The sequence below is a fragment of the Microtus oregoni genome, unplaced genomic scaffold (genome assembly GCF_018167655.1).
Source record: "Microtus oregoni isolate MIOR12 unplaced genomic scaffold, Mior012 000008F_ref0000371, whole genome shotgun sequence".
NCBI lineage: Eukaryota > Metazoa > Chordata > Mammalia > Rodentia > Cricetidae > Microtus > Microtus oregoni.
In genome coordinates, this window is record NW_024543067.1 from 57,689,763 (window position 1) to 57,709,908 (window position 20,146).

The 20,146-nt window shown below is 46.4% G+C and overlaps 1 protein-coding gene across 1 annotated transcript in view; it reads right to left on the minus strand.

Moving 5' to 3' along the window:
• The window catches only part of Sorl1 (sortilin related receptor 1), a 159,388-nt gene that overhangs the window by 30,926 nt on the left and 108,316 nt on the right, over positions 1 to 20,146 (minus strand). The window contains exons 25-32 of the mRNA XM_041657853.1: positions 18,033 to 18,152; positions 13,106 to 13,231; positions 10,721 to 10,828; positions 9,066 to 9,197; positions 7,629 to 7,760; positions 5,876 to 6,010; positions 4,804 to 4,959; positions 1,001 to 1,150 (exon numbers count right to left, since the gene is read on the minus strand). Of these exons, the coding sequence (XP_041513787.1) occupies positions 1,001 to 1,150; positions 4,804 to 4,959; positions 5,876 to 6,010; positions 7,629 to 7,760; positions 9,066 to 9,197; positions 10,721 to 10,828; positions 13,106 to 13,231; positions 18,033 to 18,152 (1,059 nt within the window). The remainder of the gene's footprint in view (positions 1 to 1,000; positions 1,151 to 4,803; positions 4,960 to 5,875; positions 6,011 to 7,628; positions 7,761 to 9,065; positions 9,198 to 10,720; positions 10,829 to 13,105; positions 13,232 to 18,032; positions 18,153 to 20,146) is intronic.

Sequence of the window (20,146 nt, forward strand, 5' to 3'; positions counted from 1 at the left end):
AAGAGAGAAAGGAAGAGAGAGAACGTGCAGAATAGGAGGGATGAGGAGGAGTGGAGGTTCCTGCTAGTGTTTTGAGCTGAAGGCTTGCTGGAGACATGGAAGAGATTCCAATACTCTGCTGTATGCTCACTGTGCAAAATGAGAGCTAATGAAACAATGTCCTTCCTGGTACTACTATACACGTGACAGGGCAGGACATCAATGTCTGCAGCAAGTGCGTGGCCAGTGGAGGGGATCCCGTAAGACAAGTCCTTAAGCAGGAGCAGCACTCCCCTGCCAGATAGGCGTGCTGATGGCATGTAGCGTGGCATCGTTCTAGCTGCCCCTCTCAGGTCAAAGGTAGTTTCCGTGTATGGACAGCAACTAAAGGTGCTGGCTGGGTGCCGAGGATTAGATGGGGGACCTTAGCATCACTGTCTTCTCCCATCCAGGCTGCCTGCCTTATCTCCTGGCCCCTGAGCATCAGCGGAACAGCCAGTGTGTCCATCCATCACCTACTCCCAGGGACTCCCCTGGGTACATCAGGGGTGCAAGCAATGGGACCGTTATGCAGGTGTCACCTCCTGTGACACTCAGGTTCCTGTGTGGCTTATTGTTTCTCACTAAGTACAATTAATTACTCCAGGAGCAAAGTCCCTGGTTCTTAAGGCAGCACTGCAGATGATCTGCCCAATAGCATATTCTGAATGCCTCAGTGATGCTTGCTGGAGTGATGCTCCCACGGCTTCACCAACAGGTGCTTTTAGGAATTAAACATGTTTAGCAAAAACACTTGTTGTATAGATTTTTCTTCCATTCAGAAATCTTTCCACTGGAATGCTCCTAGTATTTATCAAATCCAGCATCACTATCACAGACCGTGACACTTGTCCCCTCAGCTGTGTCCTCAGAGAATACTGTAAACATGACTACACAGAAACACAGAGGAGCCAACTGCCCAAAGATGGAAGCAGAGAACGGGACTCAGAGCTCTGCAAAGTGACCTTGAGAAGATACTCACGGCAGTTGGCTTCATCCTGGCCATCCTGGCAATCCTGGTGGCCGTCACAGCGCTTCCAGTTGGGGATACATTTCTTTGGTTGGTGACACTCGAACTCAAACCTGTCACATCGTCCACGCTGGGTGGGAGTGGAGGCAGCAGTTGTGTTTGCTAGAAAAGCAATGTTTTTACATGTTACTTTTCAGTATGGAGAGAGCTTGTCAGGAAGAGCAACCATTCAACTATTAAATGTGCTAGGGGAGTGCAGGTCTGCAGGAACTGTAAGGGGGAGGGGTATGAGGTCCAGGCACCTGCCAGCTGGACAGAAAAAGCAGGTAGGACATTATGTCTTATGTTGTTCCTCTCAGGGCCCCATCACAGACTCACTTGAGAGATCCTCTGTAAAGACATGGCTGTGGATAAGAAGAAAGGAAAGCAGATCAACCAGGAAAGTGACTAGGGGAGTCAGAGAAGGCTGCATCCTATCCTAAGCTATTGGAAGAGAAAGCTCAGAGCCAGCCAGCCCAGTATCACAGGATCCCCGAAGGTTCAGAAATCGTCTCTCTCACTTGAGAGAGAAGACCAGGGAAGGGTCGGGCAATAGGACTAGAAGAAGTTCCAAAAGCAGCCTCATCACTACTCTTCCCTTCTGGCTCCAGCCCAGGAGACAACTGCCCTGTTTAAAAGCAGGGGCAGAAGCCTGGCTGATTTTGATTTGCAAAGAATCAAAACAAAGGGGCTGTTGAAGCATCCTAACTGAGCAAGAAGATGCCAATGATAATAGAGGCACCGAACTTATGATCAGCCAATGAGAAGTCAGGTAACTTCCTGACATGAGGCCCTGGTAGTTTAGGCAGAGGGCCTAGAATTATCTCCAAGGACAATGACCAGCTTCAGAGATAAACAATGAAATTACCAAGGCCTGGGGTTTCCTAGCAAACAGGGTAGCAACAAAGCATGAAGCTGGCACGTCCACCCATGTACTCAGAATCACTCAGCAGCAATTTAGTTCCCATCATGGAACTAAGTACCAATAAAGAATTATCTAAGAAAAACCCTTAGCCTCAAAGGAAAACAAAAAAATATATATAACATGCACACACACACACACACACACACACACACACACACACAGCTCCAAGAAAGGTTGCTTGGAGGAAATAGAGACTTTTTAAGAAGCAAATATCAGGAAGCTGGGGAGATGTCTTAGTAGCTAAGAACCACTGCCCTGCAAACGTGAGGACTTGAGTTTGAAAACCCAGCCCCCTTGTAACCAGAACCACACAGATTCAGTGAGGGGCTGTTTCAAAACCCTAAGCTGAAAAGTAACAGAGAAAGATACCCAATGCTAATGTCCTGCCGTGGCCTCTGCATACGCGCCATAGGCACACGCTTGTACACACACAACCTGGACATACACACCCCAGCACCAAGCATACCCAAACAAGCAAATCTCAAAGCCAAATGTCCCTAGTGTGCTCATGGAGACTATATGAGAGCAGCATGGTACTAAAAGAAAAAAGACAGTAAAAAAAAAAAATTGAAACTAATATAACAGAAATGAAGAAACTCCAAGGAAGAGTTGGCAAAGCAAAGCGAATATCCCAGAAAATGAGAAGAAAACGGCAAATCTCTAAATCTAAAAGGGATTTTTTTTTTAAAGCAAGAATAAGGGATCCAGATGTCGTGACTCATGTCTGAAATCCCAGCTACTCAGGAGGCAGAGGCAGGAGGATTACCACAAGTGTAAGGCCAGTCTGGTCTACATAGCTAATTGCAGGGCTACATAGGAAGGCTCTGTTTGAAACGAACACAAAGAGCATAAGGAGGATCCGGTCAATAGACATGACAGACAAGATCACAAGGAGATGGAGGTGGGCACCATTCACTAAACGTTTTGAGACAATTCCCTCAAACTATATCACATGGATTCCCACAGGAGCCAAGGACAAGATCTGATGAGCTTGCAGAAAACTTAAAATAAAACTGATGAGCTTGCAGAAAACTTAAAATAAAATAAAATAAATAAAAAACTTAAAATAAAGCTTAAAATAAAACACACAGCTTAGGAGCTCAAGCTGCCCATGGCTTTCCTAAGAGCTACTCAAAGGACAAGAGCAGATACTTTCCACTTCTAAAGAAAAGTGACCGACAAGCTAGTGTTCTAAATTCAGCACAGATGTCAATCAGACCTGAAGATGGGACATAAACCGTTTCAAATAAGTCAGTCCCCAGACACATTTCCTACAGATTCCCTTCCAGAAACTTCCTAGACTATATGCTATATCAGCCATGAGAGTGAAGAAGAGAAAGGAGAGAAGCTGGGACAGCTAATTGTGGAGAGCTTCACAAAGACCACTGTGCAGGAGCATCAGGGGCAACTGGTGCAAACCACAGTAGCCCAGCAGGAAGCAAACACGCTGAGAGATGCTCCTGCCGCTCTCACTTAGCCAAGGCTGACACAGACGACAAAGCCCCTGCAGGCCCAGCTCCAACAGCTCTGGGGCTAGCCTGGGGTATCCTGAGAACTGCTCTCCAAAAAGAACTTAGAGGGGCAGAAGCAGGGGGAAGGGAGAGGGACTGGAAAAAGAGTAAAAGGGGAAAACCGGGAAGGAGGGAAAAGGCAACAGGAAGGGAAGGGGAATGGAGAAGAGGAAAGGGATGGGGAGAATAAGGGAAGAAAAGGAAAAAGAGGGGAAAGGGAAAGAGGAAGGGGAAGGATGGAGTGTTAATTGGTCTCCTGGGCTGGGAAGACAGCTCAGTGGGTAAAGTGTTTGTCTCACAGGCTTGAGGACCTGTAATCCCAGTGTCCCTAGGATGAGATGAAGATAGGGAGTTCCCAGAAGCTTGGGGGCCAGCTAACTGGCACACGCACAACACACAGCAAAGGACCCTGGAACGAAGTGGAAGGCAAGGACCAATGCTGTGGTTGTCCTCTGACCTCCACATCTCCACATGTGAACATGCATGAGCATACAAACAGGCGTATACATACCATACACACACACAGATGCACATTTAGGGGATATAAAAAAATAATTGATCTTCTATAAGACTACAGGGAGGGGGGAAGGTGACAAGTTGGGAGGGAAATGTGAATGACTGTTAGCAAAACACATGGTATAAATGAATAAAAATGTCATAAATAAAATCTACTGTTTTATATAATGAATATACACTAATGACTTTTAAGAACCAAAAAATTAAAAAAAAATGAATAAGCAATCCACCAGTTAAAATGAGGGCCCCAATTGTTAGGATATTTATTTAATGATTGCCCTAAAGACTGCTCTGATTTTCCAGGCAAGAAGCCACTGGCGACTTTTAAATAGGAAAGCGGTGGGATCCACACATAGGAAGATGATCTCACTGTAGACCTAAGAGTGGGCTCTGGAATGGGCTGTATAAAGGATGACAAACAAGGTCAGCGCTCCTCTTAAAAGCAAACTTGGAACTGCCTCTCATTCAGGGATGGCAATGCTATCTCAACCCTGTTCTGCTGGTAGGACGGAAGTCTCAAAAGACCCTGGCCTCCTGCATCACAGTGGCTGCAAGACCTTCAGTTTTTTCTGTGTTCAGCCACTAGATGGCAGTGATCGCCCTTCCTTTAGAGGGACCACCTGGCAGTTGGCAAGCAGAAAAACTGGGTCCTCTCTCCTGAGTTGGTACACACACAAACCTCGTCACTATCCCAGCTATAACTCCTCACTGAGAGGGAGACAGGGGTAGAAGGCAGGAACCACGCAGGGCAGTTTAAAGGCTAGGATGATCTCGGGGTACAGTGCCCCCCGAATGCCACTGTGCAAAGCCTGGCTGGGACTCACCTAGAGAGGGGCAGCCTTCCTCGTCTGAGCCATCAGCACAGTCCCGGTAGCCGTCACATACCCAGGTGTCCATCACACAGGCTCCGCTGGTGCAGCGGAAGTAATTGGGCAGACACGTGGAGGGTCCAGCGGTGGGGGAGGGGAGAACATGAGACTCTGCAGAAAAGCAAATGAGGAGATCCCAAGTGTGAGTAGCTGCTTGGTTTCAAATGAAAAACGTGTTCCAAATGGATGCTGATGTCCCTGTTGCATCAGCCAAAGGAGACCGGTGGCAGACACAGCCCTGAACATCAGCCTACTTAATCATCATCTATAGGGGGTTTCCAAAGAAGTGGCAGTCTCTCCCCCACTTAGGAGAGTTAATACACTGGAACAGAGCCATTGTCACATGAGTGAGCCCCCACAAGGGCTCCTGACTGAGGATGGAGGAAATAGGTGGACCAGGGAGACACACGGTGGCTGGAGAATTCTCACTGAAGCCTAGCATGGCTGTAGCTGAAACATCACCATGACCCAAGATGAGAAGGCAGAAAGCCCATGTCCCACACCAGGACCCTTACACATATCAAAACATACTTAGGACCTGGGAACTTACTAAAGTACCCATGGTATGGAGCCTCTGACATTCTGAAGATGTCCCATAGAACAAGGTGTGGGGGTGGGCAGACTCAGCTGAGAAGCAAGGCACTAAGTCCTTCAGAGTCGGGAGTGGGTAACCTTGGAGACAGTGGAAACCCATCACACAGATCGGTCATACAGCGGAAATTCATGCCAGTGCTGGGAGAAAATGGGAGTCTTGGAAGTCCCTAGGCCAGCCAGCTTAGCTTAACTGGTGAGCCCCAGGCCCTCTAGTAAGAGACAGTCTCAAAAACCAAGGTGGAAAGCACCTGAAAGTGAAACCAGAGGTTGGCCTCTGGCCTCTATAAGCAACATACAAAACTGAAAGTAAATGAAGGAGATGATGACCGGAAACACTCAGCATGGTTCCTCCCTCACAAAAAGCCAAAACAGTACAGACTGAGCCAGGCTCTCTGCAGACCAGTAGAGCTGACCTGCTTCCCTGGGCTCTCACCTCCACAATCCTTCTCATCAGACCAATCCCCGCAGTCATTCTCTCTGTCACATTTCCACCTGTTGGGGATGCAGTGCCCATTCTCACAGTGAAACTGAAAGTAGCGGGAGCAGTTTGGGGCTTCCGTGGGGTTTTCTGCAGAGAACACACACACTGTCAGTCATGTCCCCTGCACCAGGGTGAACGCAGGCAGCGCTTCCCCTCCGTGTAGCTGCCTAGTGTGAAGGCAGCTCTTCCCCTCCGTGTATCTCCCCTGCACCAGTGTGAACTATATCGCCCCAGTGTGAACTCAGGCAGTACTTCCCCTCCATGTATCAATCCCCAGTGTGACTACAGCTCTTCCTCTCCATGTATCAATCCCCAGTGTGACTACAGCTCTTCCTCTCCATCTATCTTCCCTGTGTGACTGCAGCTCTTCCCCTCCGTGTATCTCCCCTGCACCCGTGTGAACTATATCGCCCCAGTGTGAACTCAGGCAGTACTTCCCCTCCATGTATCAATCCCCAGTGTGACTACAGCTCTTCCTCTCCATGTATCTTCCCTGTGTGACTGCAGCTCTTCCCTTCTGTGTATCTCCCCTGCACCAGTGTGAACTATATCTCCCCAGTGTGAATGTGGCGCTTCCCCTCTGTGTAGCTCCCCAGTGTGAACGCAGGGCTTCCCCTCCCTGTATTGATCCCCAGTGTGAACACAGCTCTTTTCCTCCATGTATCTCTCCTGCGCCAGTGTGATCTGTATCTCCCCAGTGCAAATGCAGCGCTTTCCCCTCCTTGTATCCCCCTGGACCAGTGTGAACCAGGGCTTCCCCTCCATGTATCTCCCCGCAAGGTGAATGCAGCTTCCTCCTCTGTGTATCTCCCCAAGGGCCAAGTCCAGGGACACCTGCACTCCTCTCCCTGAGAAGAGAAGGCATTCTCCTGGATCCAAGCTGGGACAAGTAACATCTGCAAACTCAACAGCGCCCATCTTCTTAGCTCCCAACTCCTAGTTTTCTGAACTGGCACCCTGAGGATAGTCACTCTGAGTTTTAATCATGACACTTTCCCAAAGACATAACTTCAGTATGATGACAGCCCAAGGGTGATGGTGTGTGGTCTGGAACTTTCACAGGGAGGTCCACGCCCCAGCATTTACCATCACAATGGTTACTCTTCATTAGGACATACAGGGGGACTTAGGGTCATCATGGAAGCAAACCTCTGCTGTGCCTATTAGGACACTTCCAAAAATATAAATAGAGAGGGAAAGACTCACCCTGAGTCAGGGTAGCACAACCCAGGGGCTGCAACCATGGATGGGATGCAAAGGAGAAAGGGAACTGAGCGTCAGCATTCATTTCTCTCAGCTTCCTGAGGGTGCACATGGCATGACCGGCTGTCTCAGGTTGCTGCTGTCATGGTTCCCTTGTTGTGGCGGTCTACATAGATGGACTTACATTATGTAACAAAACAGACTTTCCTTGCTGAAGGTGTTGCTGTTGTGTATGTTGCCACAGAAAAAGTAACTAAGACACCGTGATTGCTTACCCACTACACTCCTTATGTGTGATGTGGCCCTCCCAATGGGGGAAGGGAGGAGTAGGCTAAACATCCCGCAGCACCTCCGGGATATAATCCCCTCTTCATCCATCCCTCCTATGCTGCTGAAGAGGAGGAAGGCAAGGCTCTAGGTGAGATGTCTGAGCATCCCCGCCCTACAGTCTCCCTGTAACTGGAAGGCCGGCTGAGGCAGGCGGGTCTCCTGGTTTTCTTACCACAGTTGGCTTCGTCCGAGTAATCGCCACAATCGTCCATCCCATCACACTTCCAAATCAGGCTGATGCACACCCCATTCTGACACTGGAAGCCGAACTCGTCGCACTCCTTGTGGAACTCGGGGTCTTGAGCTAGAAGGTGACAAACATCTGTCAAGTCCAGGTCGCTTCTGTGCTAGAGAGTTCTGAGCAGCCGGGCCACTTGGAGGCAAAGGTCCTCTGCTGAGAGACTGCGGAGCTAAGGGGGCCTCGAGAGATTGAGGGAGGACTCGGTCTCAGCAGAGCACACTGTTAACTAAGCCATTCCACAAGCGGGGCTGGACCCCTAACCCCCGATACCACACCTGCTTTAGAGATGATGCTTTCAACGAGGGAATGTAAATTAAAACATGGCCATCAAGGTGTGCCCGAATCCAGTATGACTAGTGTGCTTAGAAAGAAAAGTCCCTACCCTTCAGCAGGCTAGGGAAAGACTGCCACTTAAACCCAGGGATTCAATGCCAACCCAGGCAACACAGCAGGACCTTGACCTTGTTCCTTTAAATAAATAAACACAGCAAAAGCAGAAGCTTAGACAGATGCTTAGAGAAGAAGGATTAGGAAAAACACTGGTAAAGGCAGCATCTACCAGAGAGGGGGGGAGGCCCGAGACGGTGCTATCAACACCTCAAGAGTAAACAACAGAGTTTCTGGTGGTTGAGCCACCCAGTCAGTCTGCAGCCTTTTGCTATGACAGTTCAAGACGTGCACAGACCTAGTGCTGTGCTTTGAACGTGAAATATCCTTAACCGGCTTTGATTTGAACACTTAGTCTCTACCTACTGCCGCTATGTTGGGAAGCTATGGCACCCCGGAAGTGTGACTTAACTTGGGACAGTAGGGCAGTGGGGCTGGGCCTTTGGAGATTGTACTGGGTCCTCAGCACCCTTTGCACTTTGCTCACTGTGTTCCCTGAGGTGAAATGTTCTTTCCCAGCACACTGCTACCACCGTCATATTCTGCGCAAGTACTGGAAGCCAAACAGCCATGGACCAAATCCTACGGACCAAACCCTATGAAACCACGAGCCCAAGCAGAGTCTCCCTCTTTACAGCTGTTTCTGCCAGCTGTTGGGTCACCATGACACCAAAGTAACGGCCAGGGGCATTTTGCAGCAGGAGATGTAAAATAAAGTATACACTATTGGGACCACTGGGGCAAAGCAGTGCTACAAAGATTAGCTCCTCAATACGGATGGCAGGCCAGCCTCTCCCACAAGGTGACCCTTGAGCCAAGGTCCTGGTCACTCACCGTCACCTGGTCACCTGGTCACTGTGTATGGATAGTTACAAAGCATCAGTTCATATGTGAGAAAAGGAACAACCACAAAGAGAAGGCTGGGACACACGAGTCTTCGGGGTCCCACGGAGCGGCCGACCTCCCCACCCATCCACTCACAGCATCCGGCGAAAGTGGGGTCCTCGTCGGAGCCATCACGGCACTGGACGATCCCATCACACACCATGGAGTGGAAGAGACACTGCTGGCGGTTCTTGCACACGAAGTCCATGAAGCGCGTGCAGAAGGGCTCTGAAAGAGAGTGGCGAGGAAGAGCCATGAGTGCCTGAGGCGGCAGGGGCGCTCGACAGTCCTGACCAAATGCACATGGACTGACCCACCATCTGCAGGGATGTGAGAGCCTCTGTGGACGGAGTACCTATTAACGCAAGGCTCCAAGCTAAAGCACTGCCATAGAGCGCACCATGTCGCACCCCCGAGGCAACATTATAAGACATTTTATTATCTCTGCATATAAAACAAGGAAATAAGGATCGCGGCATCAAGTTCTCTCCCCACCAAGGGCACATGGCTAACGAGGGAGAAGCACACACTACAACCTAGAGCTGCCTAGCACGAAGTCCAAACCTTCACCATGATTAATCTGACACCGACTCTCTGATACAGAGGTCAGCAATTATTATCTACAAGAAACCAGTGTTACAGGCTCAATTGAACCCCTGCCTTCAGTATCTCTGTTGAAGAGCTAAGCCCAACGTAATTAACTCTATCTGGAGACAGGCCCTTTAGAAAAACGACTCAGGTTTAAAGGTCATTAGGATTAAAGAAGCCACAATAGGATAGGTGTCCTTTTAAGAACAGACATCAGAAACGCATGAAGAGACCATGTGAATGCATAGCAAGATGGAATCTGGAGTTGAGTAATAACTGCCTTTGATAGCCCTCATAATCTTATGAATGAATTCCTTATAATATTCCCGCTCCCCAAACACGTGTGTCTGTGTACAAACATGTCGAGCCTAAGCTGTTGTTCCCATGAGAAGTCCATGGCATTAGGCTTTGTTCACAGAAGCCTAAAACATAGCTTCTTTTGTCTACTCAGTTTCACTATGATAGCATGAGAACAGCCACATGCAACAAATAAACAGGTGATACCCAGTGTATTCAATGCGACTTCATTCAGAAGAGCTGGCTACGGCATGCATTTGGCCACAGGCCAGGCAGCCATGCCCATACTAACATGTTTGCTTTTGAGTGATGGGCTGGACCCTACCTAGAGGCCAGATCACAGCACCTGCACTAACACATTTGCTCTCGACCTGGCCTGCACGATAGAATAGCATGGAACACCGTAAAAGAGGGAGATATCTCAACACCGAGGTCACACTCTAGACTAACTCAGACTGTCTGGGGTCGCCCCCAGATGCTGTGGTTTTTGAAAGTCCCAGCTATTTCCATCTGTGGAGAACGCTGGCTTTATTACTCTTTTGAGAATTGAAAACGGGATAAAAAAGAGTCATCTGGCCTAAAACACTCCTCAAGCGATATTCAGTAATAAACAGTAATAAAGCCGGTCATGCAGAAGAGGGAAGAGCCCAGGTGAAAACAATTGGGCAGCTGATTGTACCCAGGGCAGCCAAATGGCAACATTTACGCAAGTATGGCCTGACCCCACCCCCCTCCATCACTCTGCCTACCTTAGCACATCCCTCTCCCTGTGCCTTGCCTAACTCATCCTCTAGGTCCAGCACTCTGGGACCAGGTACCGAAGAAATGAACAGATTGGAGTCCACTAGGGTAGGGAGTGGGCTCACCGCAGTGCTGCTCGTCAGAGCCATCCAGGCAGTCCCGCAGGCCGTCACAATGCTTGCTGGACGGGATGCAAGTGCCGTTTGGGCAGTGGAATCCATTGCACTTTTTCTCTGAAATGGAAGACAGTCACAGAAGAATGACAGAGAAAAAAACCAGGCTGGCACCCACAGTTGTTGGCAGGGTACAGACCCCACACCGCCTCAAGGGTAGTTTGCTAATGGTTAGCAAAGCTACACACTGACATATGTCTTTGACCCTGCAATTCCAAATTGTGTTCTATTTATACAATTCAAAAATAATATATGAACATAATGTAGCCGAACGTAGCGTAAGCCCAAGTGTTACACTGGAACACTTTGTACCAGTGACAAGCCATCTACACGTAGGGACTGATCAATAAATGGCTGAACAGTGGAGGAGAAGTTGGCCATAAAAAGTCTGAAGAAAACTACTATAGAAAATTTTCTCCAGGATCTATAACTATTTAAAGAAAAAAAAAAACAAGGTACAAAATAACACTCATGGCATATTGTGTGTTTACAAGAGGACTAACACGTGGTGCCTTTGAATTTGTATTCATATTGTATATGACAGAGGGGGGGTGCGTGCTGCCAAGTGTGTCTGTAATCAGCTCTACTGCAGGAGGTGCAGGGTGACATTGTCACAAGGTGAAATGGCAGGCCCTACTGCTGACCGTCCTGCGAGAAGGGGTCTATAACAGTGATCAAAAGGATAAAGATCATACAGTGAGCACAAACAGTAGCACGTATGCTTGTTATCACTATCCGAGTATCGCATACAACATGGAACTGTGTGTGCCGCGTGTGGATACGGCTGGCAATGCTACAGGCTCATTTACACGGTGCCACCACAAACACACAGTGACACATCCCACCACGATGTGAGGAAGGCTGCAGAAGGAGTCATGACCTGACAGAACTTTGCATCTCCCCACGACTCCCATGTGATCTTATGGGACCATTGTAAAGACAGCCCATCACTGACTGGACCATCCTTAGACAGCACATAGCTATATATGCACAGAACAATTCACAGACATTCAAAAATATTAACCAATAAGTAAACCATTAGATTATGGTTTCCTACAGAGACAAGGTAGACAGGAGGGCAATGTTTACTATAGACCCATTTATGCTTTTTCTACCTCCAGCTCCCTGACTATACTAGTGAAAATTCATTATAGTTTTATAAGAAAGAAAAAAAAGTTTCAGTGACTAGGGGGGAAAAAAGGACACAAAATCCTAGTTATTAAATCCTGCTCTATAAAACACTTTGTATCTTAACTCTTATTCTTCAGGAATCCTAAGGCAAAGTGCTTTTGGAGTATGTTTGCTTAGAGATGTTGAGAGCCTGGGGTTTTGCAGCTATTTCAAGTGGAACTGAAACCAGAACTAAGATATCCTAATGCTTGAATCGCACAGTTTACCCCAAGCCTCTCCCCCCTGAGCAGTGGAGCGCTGCTAGTGAAGGCAGATCTACCGGGATGAGCAGAGAATTCTAGAGCCCAGGGCCTTGCCGTTAGCTCTACAAAGACTAGCTCCAAGGCAAGGAGATAAGATGCAATCTGGTAAAAAGTCACCATTCCTAGAAAATCAGTCAAAAAGCATCGTTCAGACAGAGAAAACATCTGTGGGTCTCAGGATTTGGGAAGATGTGAATGCTGCTAAGTAAAATAATTTTTGATAAAGGCCAAAACCAGCTAGGATGATAAAGTCTAATATCAAGGGAGACGACAGGGAATACATGGTACAGGATGGGCAGAGAGCACTTAGGATAACCTAGCAGCGAAGGGAACCATGGGAAAGCATGGGAGCTTCTGCCACCATCAGTCCACACCGTGCAAAGTGTCCCAGGAAATGGTTCAATGGCAGAACAAGCCTTCGAAGGACATGGAGGGTTGTGTTGGCTTAACAATAAGAATGGAGCGCTCTCAAATGCTCAACAGAGATCAGCTAGATAAATCACATAATCATAATTAATATAAAATAAATATGCATCTCACAGAAAAATATTCAACACAGGAAATGCAGGTATACGAAAATTGCTAGTTTTAAGCTTTGGAAAGTGAAAGAAGATTATGCAAAATTTATATAATGACATTTGTCCACAATAACTGCCCTCCTATGAAAATTCAGAATGTCAGCAAAAGAAATGATAACAGTCAAGTAGAAAAGCTCTGTGTATGTTGCTTTATTACTGTAGTAGCAGGGTGTGTGTGTGTGTGTGTGTGTGTGTGTGTGTGTGTGTGTAACTGCTAACATGGGAGAACAGTTTCACCTACCTGGCCATCAGCTGACCCTCCCCTGAATGACAGCCCCTCCCCCCGGGAGAAGGGCCAGGCAGGGGACCAGGGAATTTGCATTTACCGCAGCTGACAGGATCCTCATCAGAACCATCCTGGCAATCTGCGTCACCATCACATGCCCACCGCTGGGGGATGCAGTGGCCATTGTGGCACTGGAAGTTGGAGGCCTCACACGTATGATAGATCGCTGTCAACAGAAAAAAGGACCAAATCATTCCTTCTTGTGCCCCCTCCCCCATCACCTACCAGAAGAAAGTCCTACATTAGATATCAAGGTGGGGACTTTGGGAGCAGCTGAGCTCTGCCTAGGTGGAGAGTCAAGTACCTAGGGCTGAACTTGAGGTACAAGTAGTTTTCCCTTAGTAATATCTTCGCTGCTAAAGAGACAAGCAAGGGCAGGGGACAGGAGACCAGGGAGACTTCTCCCTCTATCAATATCTACCAGCCATTGGTACACAGCATCATGTCCACCACAACCACTTGGAAAAAGAGAAGAGGAGGCGGTGCTACAGTCACTGCTATAAGAATGGCTCCTTTGCACATGGGTCAAGGTCACCAAGAAGTCATCCAGAATGTCTCAGCAGGCATCTGCAGGTTACACAGGGTTCCCTAAGTCAGTGGATAGGCCTGGACACCCACAGAAAAGACTCGAGCTTTACAACTAATGGGCCATTTTACAACTGAGAGACTGGCTTGGAGAGATTAGGACACAGATACTGCTGTAACAGTAGCAGACTGTGCTGCCCTTTCACACTCTCACGTAGGGCCCCTCCTAGAGATGCCAGAGATACAGGAATACATATCTACAGAGAGAAGAGGGGCTGTGTGTTCTGGAAGGAAGGTTCTAAGCCTCCCTCAGCAACTGTGTAGAGGCCTCAATTTTATCACATTATCCTGGCTTCTTGAGAGTTCATCTAAGTTATGAAGCGACGGGACTTCATGTAATTCTAAGTAACACTACCCAGTTTTTGATGTGGAAACCTGCCACAGAACACAATGATTTCATCCAGAATCTCAAAGAAAGTAAGCCTGGAGTGTGGAATGATCTAAACCTTCTATAAAGTCAAGAGCAACATCTGCCACACTTAGCATCCAGTACAAACACTTAAAAAGAAGCCAATGAGACAGAGAGATACAGTGTTTTATTTGTTTTTGGTTTACCCATTTATTTATTTGTTTCAGCTTGAGTCAGTCTCTCTCTATGTAACCCTGGCTGCCATGGAACTCATTGTACAGACCAGGCTGGCTTTGAACTTACAGAGATCTACTTGGCTCTGCCTCCCTGCAATTGAGGGCTAGGATTACAGGCATGCACAACACCAGGCCTTAGAGGTGCTGTCAGAAACTAACAGAGTCATTGGTGCACAAGTTATTAAACCTCAAAGATTAGTTCAAGTAGACAATATTTGCATCCAACCCAAGCCAAAGTGTAATGGACTTTTCCATCCTCTCATGAAGAAAGAAGAAACTGGGTTTTGTTTTCTGTTCAGTGCTGAAGAAAAGCCAGAATTTGTATGGTTCACAACTGACATAAAGAAATCATCGGTTCTCCTGATTTTCAGGGGACACTCTCTGAGACACTGCATGGATGTCTAGAATTTCAGATGCTACTGAACATGGCAAATCTATGTTCTAACATATACATAACTATGATGCTTAATCACAGAAATAATAACCATAAACAACAGCTAACAATAAAATAAAACAATCATACTATATGGCATAAAACTCATTTACAATTTTAAAATTGTTTATTTCTGGAATTTTCTCTTTTTGCATGGCAATTGACCACCATCCAAAGTCAAATCACAGAGAGCAAAACCATCGGCAAGGAACTACTGTAACCTAGGCTGGCTCCTTGTTGGTCCAGCTGTGTGAATAGACATCCTCCCAACAGGAGGGCACAAATAAGAGCAGGCTGCTAAGAAGAAGAAGCTACACATTTTTATTCAATGGAGATGACTGATGGCTTGCTGTTGAAGAGTTGGGAAAATTGGTTTATAGTGTCCTCCAGAATTTCTACTGAATTGAAGGCTATTCTCTTGTAATGGCAAGAAATAACCAAACCTGGTTCTTCAAAGCATTCTAAAACAAGTACGATCCATTATCTGTCTTTTCATCTCTTTGAAGACTGAAGAGGCACATACATAAGCCTACTGAGAATTTTTGATGTTTACAAGTTCAGGCATTTAGAATCCATTAAACATCTTAAAAAAATATACTCGTGCTAAAAAAGAGGGACCCATGAATCGTGTGTGTTACCTGAGTTTTTATGCACTAACAGCCATTACCTAGATTCTTTGGGGTTTATTGATGAAGAGAATCTGACCAAGCTTCAGCCTGGTTCCTTGGCACAAAGTCATCTAAAGCTATTACCACGAGAAGCTAATTGCTTTCCACTCTGTATGCTTGTTTTTAATTGAAAACAATTTCAAAGTGCTGGGGGTGGTTTCTAAATGACAACCCCAGGAGGCTTTTAAAGATCCCCGGACTTTAGCCAGATGCTGAGCCTAGTAAGGTTTTTCAGTTTGCATAGTTTTGCTCAAGTGACCAGCAATGCCTAGAATGTATAAGTTTTTCCTTTTCTGGATTAAAAAACACAGTCTTTTGAGTAATTGAATATTCCTCTCGTTTTAAGTGTTTGAGAAATGGTATGTGCTCAAAAATAATACTTCAGTTACAACAATGAAGAGGATGACTGATTTGGTGTGCAGGATTTGGGGGACTTAAGGACTCTTTGCATGATGGGAGTCACTGTGACTGTGGGGTTGGTGGGGTAAGCATCCTACCGCTTGTCCTCTGACTTTGATTTTCCCCACCCTATCACAATCTGTTAGAATACCTGACCAAAATCATTTCCCACACATAAGTAGGCCTACACAGGTGAACACTGTAGTCTAAGGAGGAGGACCGCTGTCTCATTTCTTACAAAGCACTGGGCTCCTAGGAAGGGTATTAAAAAAGACCATGTTACAATGACTAAGTTTGAATAATTAATGATATTTAAAAAGTATAAAGAGAACTAGAAAGAATTGCAGGTTATCTCTGAAACAAGATAGATAGATAGATAGATAGATAGATAGATAGATAGATAGATAGATAGATGATAGATAGATGATAGATAGATAGATAGACGATAGATGATAGATAGATGGACAATAGATGATAGATAGATGATAGAGAGATAGATAGATAGATGATAGATAGATAGATAGATAGATGATAGACAGATGATAGATAGATAGATAGATAGATAGATAGATAGATAGATGATAGATAGATGATAGACAGATGATTGATAGATAGATAGATAGACAGATGATAGATAGATAAATAGATAGACGATAGATAGATAGATAGATAGATGATATATAGACAGATGATGATATAGAGAGACAGACAAATAGATGATGGATGGAGAGATGACAAACAGAAACTTAAGTAATAACAACAACCAAGTTTTAGACATTTATTTATTTATTATTTATTTATTCAGAGATGATAGGAATCAAACCCAGGGTCTGAAGCACGCTGGGCAAATGCTCTATCATTGATCTACATTCTCAACCCTAATGCTCAAATTTTTAAAAGATAAAATTGAAATATTAAATATACAGTGCTTTTAAGTATTCAAGAATTTGCTAAGCATTTTAATTTTGGAATTGTGGGCCTGGATTTAAAATGCTTCTATACCTGAGAGAGGAGAGAGGAAAGATAGTAAGAGTACAAGACAAAATACTTCTGAAGTGAATAGCAAAACAATTAGGGTGTGTGGGAAGGAATGAAGACTGCAGACAGAGCCTGGGTACCTTAGGGGATGCTGAGAACAAGGAGAACTCACAACACAGAGGGCACAGTGAGCTGAGACCTCCAGACCCTGACCCATCTTCCTTGTCTTAATTCAATAGGTCAGGAACTGAAGTGCTAAGCCCAAGGCACGGTGAGCTCAGATTCACCCCCCAGCTATTTGGAGATGGCAAGGAGGAGAATCAACCTTAAAACAACTGGAGAACCATTGGCACAAGGTTGCAGTTAAATGGCAAAATTGGCGTTCCACCAGTGAAACCTTCCTACAGGAAACCAGAGAGAAAACCTGGAGTTTATGACATGCCCACCCATAGTACTGCAATGCTAGTCTATTCTAGAAGTCTGGTACAAGCTCCTGGAGGCTGGGTTGGTCTAACATGGCAGCACTAATAAGACGTTCAATCAGGCTGTAATTTACATACGGAATGCCCAGGCACACCCTTCTGACACATTAATTAGCTACCCAAACCCAAGCCTACAGACAGCATCCACATGCTCCTGGGCTCACAGCGGCTCCTGTGACAGCCCGCTTTTCCTCCTCAACAGGCCACACATGGTGAAACCACGAGAGCAATCAGAACATAGTCCCTACCTTACACTGCCTAGCATTCATGACCCACTCAGGAGGTTTCCAATTTTATTCTAATGAACTCTTAACTCAAAGAAATGCAGTTTGCATCTTAACTGCTTTAGTGAACCCTGGATGCTCCACTTTGACAGCATTAGCTAGGTTAGTGTTACTCAAACCATGTCCTTGGCAGCTCACATCCATCTGTAGCTTCGTTTCTAGGGGATCTGATGCCCTTCTCTAACCTCCTCTGAGGGCACTGCATGCACATGGCACAAAGACACACATGCAGGCAAATACTAGTACACATAACAATAAAAATAAATCTTAAAAAAAGGCACGGTTCCTAGAGAAAACAGTCAGTCTGTATGAATGGCTTACACTGACTGGTCCTGAAGAACTAAGAAGAAGACTCCAGAATGTAACTCCCTCAGGACACTGTGCAGTTCTGCTCATAGTTCATACCCTCATCATACACGGACTCTGAGGAGGGCTGACCTAGACGCTTTCCACGCTAATTCTCAGCGGCTAATTTCTATGCTCACTTAAGGCCTCAGTGCCCACTGGGACACAAAGAGATGAGTGCCGTTTCCTAGGTCTAGGCAGTACTGACCGGTACAGTTGGCTTCGTCAGACCAGTCCCTGCAGTCGTTGTCTCCATCGCAAACCCAGGAGGAGCGGATGCACATCCCAGAGCTGCAGTTGAACTCGTCGCTGCGGCACTGATGCATCTCTGCAGGGGAAGAAGCACAAGATGGTGTTGGGAAGTTGTGCTCAGAATTTGGCTGCTGAGGTTAAGCATCTAAGGAGTCGGAAATGGACACAAGCCACCCATCCTTCTGACAGCGTGGACACAGAGACCTTCGTCAGGAGCCATCCACTACAGATCTACCAGACACCGGACAGAAAGGCCTCAAACCGAGGATGTAAGGTCACCCAGAGTAATTCTGCCATGCATGCTGGAAACAGGTTCTATATGTGCTGAGATACCGACACCCTGGAACTCAGAGGGAAAAAAAAAACTCACCTCTCCCATTTATCAATTTATCTTGGCATCCACTTAGTGTACTCCACAAAGATTTTTCCCTCGCTATGGCAATGGAAAGGAAGTTGGGATGCCGTGATGAGAGAGGCCAGAGAACAGACAGAAAGACAGGAAATCCTAGAGACACACTGCTGAGGAAGAGGTCACGTGAGCCAATCACTGGAAGATGCTCTACTCAAGGAAAGTGGGCTTAGAGCTGAGATCTCTGAAGGAGGAGATGCAGCTCAGGACTTTCTTTCCTCTGGGATGCTCATAGATTTGCTCTTTAGGAGGAAAGGTTCCTGAGGCCAGTGATGTGGTGCAGCTTCATCACGGAGTCCCTAGACTATCTTTCCCAGGCCCTGGGGGACTCATGAAATCCCACTGAGGCCTGAACGTGTTCCCACCCCCAAATCCCTACATGGAAACTGTCACCACTGCAGCAGGACATGGACCTTTAGAAGGTGATTAAGAGTGGAATCTGTGACCCCACTGAGGGAGAAGGTGCCCTTCACCACTTCTGCCATCTAGGGATACAGAGAAAGCACCATACAATAGACAGGGCCCTCACAAGATAGCAAATCTGCTGGTACCTTGACCTGGGCACCAATTCTCCATGACAAAAAGAAATTAATCTATTATTGATAAGTCATATGGTCTTATTTTATTTTTTTTTTACAGAAGCCCAAAAGGACCAAGATACAGAACTTCCAAGAAGAACTGTCTTAAGCCTCAAAACAACAGGAATGGTGGAGCAGGCTCAGCACAACAGATGAAAGTACTTGCCATGCAAACCTGACACTGATGGAGGTGGGTCTTGTATCTTATCTGTTGCTTTCATTGGTTAACTAATAAAGAAAACTGCTTGGCCTGATAGGATAGGCAGAGTAGACAGAACAGAATGCTGGGAGAAAGAAGCCGAGTCAGGCAGTCGTCATGATTCTCCCACTCCAGACAGATGCAGGTTAAGATCTTCCCTGGTAAGCCACCTTGCGGGCTACACAGATTATTAGAAATGGGTTAGATCAATATGTAAGAGCTAGCCAATAAGAGGCTGGAACTAATGGGCCAGGCAGTGTTTAAAAGAATACAGTTTCCATGTAATTATTTCGGGGCATAAGCTAGCCAGGTGGCTGGGAGCTGGGGCGGCAGGGAAGCGGCCTGCCGCCCCTCTCACAACATGACACCCTTTGTTCCAGCCTCAGAACCCATGTAAAAATGGAAGAAGAGAATCAACTCCATGAAGTTGTCCTCTGACCCCCCACATGTGTGCATGGTTCCTGTATACACACACACACACACACACACACACACACACACACATTATAACAACCATAATAATAGTAGAATTAATTTTAAAGATGACAGCAAACAAGAAGAGCCAAGCATGGGACCCAGGGCAGCTGTCCAAGTTGCTTTCCTCAAAGGCAGGTTATTAGCAAAGGTGGTGAATAAGGCATTCGTGAAGAGAGTCTGAGACTTACGAGGTGGGCCAGCAGCAGAGAACTACGAAGAGTAGGATCTCATGATGGGCCAGGATAATGGTTCATGATGGAGAACAGGGATGTTAAAGCTACTGAGTGCTCAGTGATTTGCCTGGAGATGGAGCTAGAGAATAGAGACTTGGAACCAAGTGGGGTTACATGTCTTCTAGAAAAGGTACATTTCTACCCTATCTATACACTTCAGTCTTCTGAGTTCTG